The 8,916-nt window shown below is 37.6% G+C and overlaps 1 protein-coding gene across 1 annotated transcript; it reads right to left on the minus strand.

Annotated features, from left to right (window-relative positions):
• Positions 1 to 3,258: 3,258 nt before the first annotated feature.
• On the minus strand, positions 3,259 to 8,166 carry LOC148831741 (peptidase inhibitor 15-like). Its single transcript, XM_088919396.1, has 5 exons — positions 7,888 to 8,166; positions 5,221 to 5,339; positions 4,679 to 4,811; positions 4,469 to 4,584; positions 3,259 to 3,394 (listed from the first exon to the last, which is right to left on the minus strand). Exons 1-5 carry the CDS (start codon positions 8,164 to 8,166, stop codon positions 3,259 to 3,261), a joined length of 783 nt encoding a protein of 260 aa, XP_088775522.1.
• Positions 8,167 to 8,916: the final 750 nt, after the last annotated feature.

Consider the following 8,916-nt stretch of genomic DNA (forward strand, 5'->3'; position numbering starts at 1 on the left):
GAGAGGTGTGTTGTATCTTGTTTATTGGTATTATATAAAATAGCACCTGGTTACATCTCAAGCACATGAAAAACAGAAAATTAAATAAAACATTCAGTGCGAATACAATAACACATGCAAGTATTTTGTTTTATATTTTATTGACTAATTGAACAAAATACCTTTGCAGTGTTCTCAGCTATACAAAACAGTCTTTTTTAGTACCATATCAACCCAAGCTAGAAAATATTCTTCATCTGTCTTTTTAATAGCTGGGGCATCAGTTTTAGACCTTGGCTTTAATCGTTCATTAAGAACAAAGTGCACATGCCCCTAATATTGCATATGACTACTGGTATTTAATATTTTTAATATTTTCTGAAAGTTGAGATTTTTGATTTACAATATTTGGGCCAAAATAGGTTAAAGATACAATAAAACCACCTAGAATAAGAATCATAATAACAAAATGTTTTCGTATAAAATATTTAGACGTTTATATATTTAAGGATGACCTATGACAAAAATGTTCCAATTGAAAACTTGAAAAAATGGCATGAATTTCCTCCTCTGTAAATATTGCATAGTACAATAATTTCTGGTGTAACTTATTACCCATTTATTGCTAGTAAGTCTATTGCTAGTAAGGTGTGAAACTTCTGCAGTGGATCTTGCAGAAGACTGTAAGATGTCAGCAGATTTATCTAGTGTCAGTAGATAATTTTTTATTACAATCCACTATAAACCCAACCAGATTTTGGGGGGATGAAAAACACAAATTGTTTTTTATTATTTCCATGTCCTACAGTGCTATTAAAGTAGGTGACAGTAAGCTCCCTACTACTCTTCTCTTTCCTGATTTCCGATATTCCTACTTGCCTTTATGAGCATGCCAATTTTCCAGATTCTATTAGCACAGATTCCTGCAGACTTTACATTAACCTTTACATTTTGTACTGCACATTCAATCGCACAAATACCACAAATTCCTTTATCTGAAATATTCATTTCTAACTTTTCAGCTTATTTTAGAAATCCTTATTGGGTGCCCAAAAATAATTTTATCCTGTGTGGTGCATTGTTTAAATATGCCACCACTGTAAGTCACTGCAGAAGAGTGATATTTCCCTGCTATGTGGACTGTGTGTCAGTAGTACTTCAAATGAATGAACTTATCCAGCAAACTGTGATGTCAGTACTGACGTCAATCCGCTACATGACTACCTTCAGCACAATATGGAGTAGTGGTTAGAGCTCTAAACTGAGAACTGGAATGTTGTGGTTCAAATCCCAGCAGAGACACTGCAGCTGTAGCCTCAAACAAAGCATGTCTGTCATGCTCTTGTAGTAAATTTCCAGCTATACAAACATAGGTGGATAAAAGTGATAGCCAAATCAATACTAACTTTTAAGAATGGATGGCTTATATATTGTACCATATTCTAATAGAAAAAAAAACTGTTAAATGTATATTATGGTCATGGACTTGAAGATTGATGATTTGGTTTTACTTTATTTTCTGTGAAAAATTGTATATTGTTTTTGTCTTCCAGTATATTAACAATTGGTATACATTTTAACAGATGTTAAAGACGGATGTTTCTATTGAAAGGCAGTTGTAAATGTAAAAAAAATATTGGGGGGGGGGGGGGGGAATTTGTCATTTTTAAAATCTGCCATGGAAATTTCAGGTTTAATTTAGTTGTTAGAATAGAATGTGTTGCTTCTTTGTGTTTCAATGTTCTAAGAACATTAAGGTGCATTATGCAGTATTCATATAAAAAATGTGTTGGTAAATTGCAAATTACAACTTACAGGAAAAAAACTGCAAAACTTTTAAAGTAAACATATCACTAATTATTTCACACTGCTCTGTGTATACAAGCTGCATAAGCAACTAGAAATTCTGTCCAAGACACCGTTCCTTGCTAAAATTCCAACCCTAAAGAACACTGGCTTGCAGACACTTGCAGTCCTTGACTGTTGGCTACTGCATGCTAGTTGTTGTCTATGCCATTTCTGAGGAACTGCTGTATCTTAGTTTGTGCTCCAGCTGAGTTCTTAATCACAGGCTGATTTGTTTAATCTTTTATATGAGGCATAGTTTTACATTTGTTTTCAGCTCTTAAAATGTTGAATGGGATTTGTAATTGGCACCAAACGTGTACCAATGGTTGGGTTTCAGAACTGTCCTCAGTCAGGTGTGTTGCCTAACATGTAAACAACTCCTGCATTAGGAAAAAAAACACTTGAGCGTGTCTGAGACAGTGTCATTCCCACCAGTGGGTGTGTCTGAGACTCTGTCATTCAAAGCAGTGGGCGTGTCTGAGACACTATCATTCTCAGCAGTGGGCGTGTCTGAGACACTGTCATTCACTGCTGTGGGTGTGTCCGAGACATTGCCATTCTCATCTGCTTGTTCATCCCAACATGAGCACCCATCGATATAGTTGCTCAGTCAGAAATAAGGGTGAGCAAGCTGAGGAGAGACTATATGATGTTCTGTTTCCAGACGTCGTCAGCAACAGTACACCTGAAGTTGGGTATTTTAGAGCATACTGTAAACCAAATCAAACAAAATCTAAACAAGCAGGCATATAATCAATTAACAGTGGAGATTTAAAACTTAGCTGGAAACCACCAGACACAGGCATCCTCCACCCCAGGGAAAGGAACCCTTGGCGTACTCTCAAAGTGATGAAAATAAAACAGTATTCCAATCTGTAATACCATTCTGATATTTTGAATCTGACAAAGAAGACATAAATAAAGCACCTTAAAACAATGTTTTAAAAACAACATACAGTTTGAACCTACAGTAACCAAATTTAGGTAAAGCACCGTCTGTATAAAATGGTCAAAGGTAAAAAAAAAAACAAAGTTTGAGAAAACTGAAACATTTGCTCAGAACCATAATACTAGCACCATTTTCAGAATTATAATTTTTAATATTTGAATGTTCCCTTAAGATAAATATTCTAGACATGATCTACTTTCCCAATCAGTACACCTCATTTACAAAAGCAAATAAAACAATGTTTTAAAAAAGTACATTAAAACACACTGCTGTATAAAATGAATATTAATCATACACTTTATGTACACTTTAAGAAGAGTGAAATTATATTAACTGTTGTCCAGATATTATATGCTACCTTTGTAAATATGAACATGGTTTAAATAGAAAAACTTATATACAAATTATGCTATGCAGGAATGTTGTGCAAATACAATGAAAGATGCCTGATAGGCAAATATCTCCAGCATACAGAGCTGAATTCATTTAAACCAATAAAGATAGTTTGAGTTCACTGCTGGAAAGCACATGTTATCACTGCAGGAACCCCCATAGCTGGGAGGACATGCTGAACAAGGAACGCCTACTTTGTATGGGGCCTCTCCAATCCAGTTCCCCCTGAAAAACAAAACAGATCAATATTATCATGAGCAGCCAATCTATGATGACTTTTGTGAAGAAAGCTGACACGTGCTAATTAAGGTTTTACATCATGCATCAGCAGATGCACACTATCGTGATTGAGAATGTCCATGAGACCCATCTCTGGGTGGCATGATCCCACATCCCTCAGCACGCCTGTCACTGAATTCAGAATCCAATGACGTAATAAGGCTGACGATACATTTGTATTAGTTTGCTGTAGAAGACGTATTCAAATCCTGCTTCTTCAATTGATTCTGCAGGTTCTAAAGGGAGATGACATCCAAGATCTGGGGTAAATATATGTTATACAGTATAAAACGCCTGTCCAGGGTGCTGTAAGTATTGTGTCAAAGCATGTATTGTTAAAGAACTTATTAAAGAGCATACCAGGTCACATTAAAAAAAGCTATGCCATGGCTACAGGCAGGTGTTCTCTGAGATTAACAGAGAATTGACAGGAATCGGACATTCCTGACCAACCTGAAAAAATCAGAGCTCACGACAGAACCAAGCTGTCTTTAACTGAGAATCAAAAGAACTGGGTATTGTTTCTTGATTGCAACTGGACCAATCAATACATCATCATCAAACTCTGAGAACAGAGGCCGCTAACCAGAGAATTTGCTTAACTCTCGGAAGAGTGTACTTAGTTTAACTTTGCAGATAATAGGTTAAATAACATAACAAGCCGCTGTGAACTGGGGCTTAATGTTCAATTAAAAGTGATAAACAGATGTATTGTTTTTCCTTTTTGTTGAAAGGACAACTGCTTAATTCTACTACATACAGCATATAGAGAGAATGGAGTGCAATTTATGATTTCTTCAAGAAACCAATAACGGCTGAGTAGTTAACACACCTTTCATGGATTCATTAAATGCCACTCCAGGGCTGTTGCTGCTAAGTGAAACTTACAGCACTGTCATACAGCAAAATATCCACGATTGGACATTGAGACAAAGAAATAAGTGTCACCATTAAGCAATTTAATATAGTCTGCTTGTGGCATACATGCTATAAATGTTATAGTCATAAAAAGTCACTTACTTTGGAGAATAATTGCACACCAAGTATGTAGCTCTCCTCCATATTGAGCCCCAGACATTCATATTGTGGCAGGTATGAACAGCACACCCAACTCTGTTTGATGTGGCCCACACCATCTACACATAAATGGACAGATTTAGAATTGGACAGATTTATTAACCAGTTCATGTTAATTTGACATACAGTAAGCCAAGACATTCAGGAACTTACCTGGGTATAGTGTGTACACATGGGCCCATAGCATTTGAGAGGACAACGGGGAGTGCAGTCACGTGGATAAGGAAAAATGTAGTCTTTGACCTCATCATACCAGGGCTTCACAAGCTGGAGAATGGATCGGTAGCTGCAAACCAAAAAATACATTAAAGCAGAAGTATTTTATGTATGTTCATTTCTGCACCGGGCTTCATTCTGTACATTTGTAACCCAGTTTCTATCCACATTTTATATATGGTAGAAAAAGGAATTCATGAAGACTCAAGGTCACTCCTTTAGTCTATATTTTCATCAGGACAAATGACTATTCTGAAGACCTTCAAGACATTTCCACTAACAGTTTATCATGGGGTCCTGTTAATCATACTAATGAATTCAGGAATATATACAGTATGGCTTTAAGCCTTAAATATTATGACTTACGGTCAATGTAAAGTGTAATTCATTAAAAACACAACGTAATTCCTTATCTACAAGCATTATCAAAAATCCTCTCATGAGAAAAATAAGTTTTTTTGAAGAAGAAAAGAGCCTACCGTCCTGTTCTGACGGATAAGTTCTGACCCAGGAATCTCAGGAGGTACTGAGGCCCATGGTCCCAGATGCACGTGGCTGCCCAGGCCTCTGCAGATTTAGCCAGATTTTCATCCCAGACCTGTCACGCACGCACAAGATGGGATAAAAGAGTTTTATGTAAATCGATCTGCTTACTTATTAGTGAAGAGTGAGTTATAAGTGAGATAAAAGGGTTCCATCATTTTGGTTTTCCTGAACATGAAGACCTGTCAAAGAGTGTGAACAACACTGCTTTAGGGGGGCTATGTTACTTCCTGTAGGAATGCTGTCTTGTGATAAGTTAAATCTGGGGTCGGGTCTTCCCTCAGGTGGCTCAGGTAACCATGTTGTTCCACACCCAAACATAACTGATACTTTCAGACTCCCATTCCATTCAACTCTATTGTTTTATATGATGTTTTGAGGTTTCCCTGTGGCTTGCAGTGGGGTGCTCTTAAAGGGCTCCCACAAATTATACCCTTTGATCACACTGAAGTTAACAGTTACCTACTGTATAACAGGACATAAATGCAGATAAATTACCTCAAGTATTTTTTTTAAAAATGACTCGCCCTGCCTCACAGGGATGTGTTATTCCCCAGAATACAATATACTGTAAAGTAAATCTAATGCGCGCTTATCTGTTGTACTACATGGATGCATTTATTCCCTGCTCCAGTGTAGCGTACTTTTTTGAACTAGGTATACTACAGTACAGTATAGTTATATTAGAAAGTATCAGATAGTGTCAGTCATGTTCCTTGTAAACAAATATGTGAGGACTATATCTGTAAAGCTCTCCTCAGACTTGAGAAGCTGGTTTAAAAATAAAAAGCTACCCTGCTCCAACAAATCCAGGTTCTTCAGACTACAAATGAAATTTGCATCACAATAGACAGTTTTAGTTCTCTTAAGTGAGTCTAGGAGGGAAAATAATCAAAATTTAGTTGGCACTGTTATTTGGAAAAAACAATATGGCAATAATGAGTATTGTTTCACAGAATGCTGCAAGTTTGCTAAGAAAAAAAATTGCATACCAGCATGTTTTACAGCTTTCATGTCACAAATTAGGTGTCATTCCTTGGGCTAAAGTAACATTCCTTCAAAAGTTAGTAGTGACTCTGCTACACGTTTCTTTAACTTACTTTCCCAAAATATGAATTCAACATTTTATTGTAATTAAAGACTTGCTATATTTTTATTTGCTGAAGCTATAAAAGTTTCCTTTTATATACCTTGCATATTTAATAAATTAGGCAGATCTGTTATACGTTTGTCTTCTTTTCCTTAGCCTCACACTTCTCGAGTCAGAGCAGAGTGATGCTGTAAGTCTCCTCCTCTCAGAGCCTGAATGCTGCAACGTTCAGACTTTTTTCACTGTGAGGAGGTATGATATCGCTTTCCTGCAGTGCTTTGGTGGTCCAAAGCACTTCAAGCTGCTTGACAGCTGTTGATGCGAAAGGATGCAGAAGACACAAAACTGAAAGCTACTCCTTATGCACCTCACAGTTTATGTTTGTATAGGGGTGTGCTTTGAAGTTGCCCTCGTCTACATAGCTTAATCTCACTTTACTTTTATTACTACTTTTTTCTAAGGGAAAAAAGAACAACTTAATTTATTTAAAATAAACAGGTAAGAAGAAAGAAAACCACTACTTCCCTGCCAGTCCCCCATTTCCAGCAACATCCTAGCCTGCACATGATCAACACAACCAAGTCATTACAGGAGCAAGGATGTCTCATGCTTTTCAAAGTCTCTTTTGACAACATGATGTTTAATTGAATGTAATAGCCCATGTCCGAAGCCAAGCAGATTTTATATTAAAAAAAACACTTTATTTGAAATAATATAGTAATGTTTGAAATTCTGTGTGATTAAAGGATTTTTTTAAAAAAAAAAGCAACAGATATACATGTCTGAGAACTACCATTTGCATTTTTTATTGAATACAGCTCCCAACAAACATATTTGGCCAGAGCCAGGACTCGTGCAGTCAATCCAACGTGTTTAAGCCAAATTTACTGTACATCAGAGTATTTGTATACCAGTGGCGTTGCAATTCTTCCAATTTAGAAAAAAAGGCTAAATCTCGGTATGTCTTTTTCCAAAATATTTCCATCTTTGCAGGAACCAAAGTCTTTTAATCAGTTTGTCTGTTTATACAGTACACCTAATTTCTAAGCCCTCGCATCTCCAAAGAAGCACCGCTGTCTACACCAGAGGATTTCACACCCGCGTTGCTAACAGCACAACCCGTTTTGAAGCAGTTGTTAGAATGCCTATATAAGGTAACGGAGAGACTGGATTTTTTACGTTCTGGAGAACTTTTAAAAGCCTTTTCTCTTTTTTTGTGACAGTACTTGGAACTGACTCCTGCGATTTTTTTTTTCTCAGAAACACCGGCAGAAAAAAAGGGATAGAGAAATACCGAATGCACTCAGTAGCCCACCGCCTTAAATAAGACTCGTTTCATGCAAGATAGTCTATGACCAATCCGCGGGCAGTCCAATAATATATTCACATTTCAGAAGGAAATGTTGCTTTACCATAGCTAAATGAATATGACATTTGTAGGCGGTGAGCTCTGTCTCCGCTTGAAGAGTTGCAGCAGTAGAAATAAAACTGCCAGCCCACAACAAAGACTTACCATATATTCCATGTTCGAAGCAGGTGGAAACACCTTTCCTCGCACTTTATTGTGGTAATCTAGAATCGCGACCATGTCGTTTTGTGAAATGTAACGCCTCCGCCTGGTTTTGGGGATGTTCGCGGTGTCTAGGTGGTGCTTCAGTGCAGAGTCAATGTCGGTGAAATTGGTTGCTGCCGATAAGGGGTCTGTGGAATTAGTCACTACCCATGCACTTGCTCCGCAGGCAACATGCAAAATCAGGGCTTTCAGCGCGCACAGCTTCATAACTTCCGTCATCCTCCTCAATTTGCGCTCTCTGATCAGTGGCAGATGGATGTATTCCGATTCAGCCAGGGTACTGTAAGCAAATCAAAGAGCAAATTCACGTTTACACGCTTTTCAGAAAAAAAAAACGGGAACGTCTCGTTTCAATCGGTTCGACTGCTGAATAATAGTCAGAAACTGATGCGGCTCAACTTGCTTTCACACGTGGTACAGTTCACCGAAAGTAAAAGATAATCGAATTCACCTCGTTAGTTCATCAACGTCAAATGCTTGACAATAGTGATTGTTATTACTACTACTACAACAAATAATAATAATAATAATAATAATAATAATAATAATAACGATGTGGAAATCGTAGTAGTAATATTTCTTCATGCTCCGTAATATACTGGGAAAAAAAAGCTTTGAAAATACCTTACCGTTAATCCTTTAGAAAGGTTTTTGTGTTGCTTTTTGCTTTGGGAAGTTAGTGTCTGGGGTTAGGTGGGACGTGGCTTCTCGCTAACCCTATACGAGCTCTGGGAGCGCAGGAGTAACTTTCGACTTTATATATTGTAGCTGGAATGGTCCGGGAAGCGAGAGGACGCGCTCTCTCTCTCTCTCAAGGTGCCCCGGATCCCTCCCTGTCACCTGAATCAAAACATCATTTGGAAACGTAATGTGTTGTTTCTTTCCCCCTCATTCTGGCACACAGCAGCAGCCTGTCCCTAATCGAAACATCTGCTTTTGGTTTGCGCGGCTGGAAAATGTGAACAGATT

This window comes from Atractosteus spatula, chromosome 6 (assembly GCF_055471065.1).
Source record: "Atractosteus spatula isolate fAtrSpa1 chromosome 6, fAtrSpa1.hap1, whole genome shotgun sequence".
In the NCBI taxonomy this organism is placed as follows: Eukaryota; Metazoa; Chordata; class Actinopteri; order Semionotiformes; family Lepisosteidae; genus Atractosteus; species Atractosteus spatula.

Coding starts and splice junctions, on each gene's coding strand:
- LOC148831741 (XM_088919396.1), bottom strand. CDS start 8,166: ATGACGGAAGTTATGAAGCTGTGCGCGCTGAAAGCCCTGATTTTGCAT. Junction 4,812..5,220: donor TTATCCGTCAGAACAGGACG/GTAGGCTCTTTT, acceptor TTTGGTTTGCAG/CTACCGATCCATTCTCCAGC. Junction 4,585..4,678: donor TGTGTACACACTATACCCAG/GTAAGTTCCTGA, acceptor ATTTATGTGTAG/ATGGTGTGGGCCACATCAAA.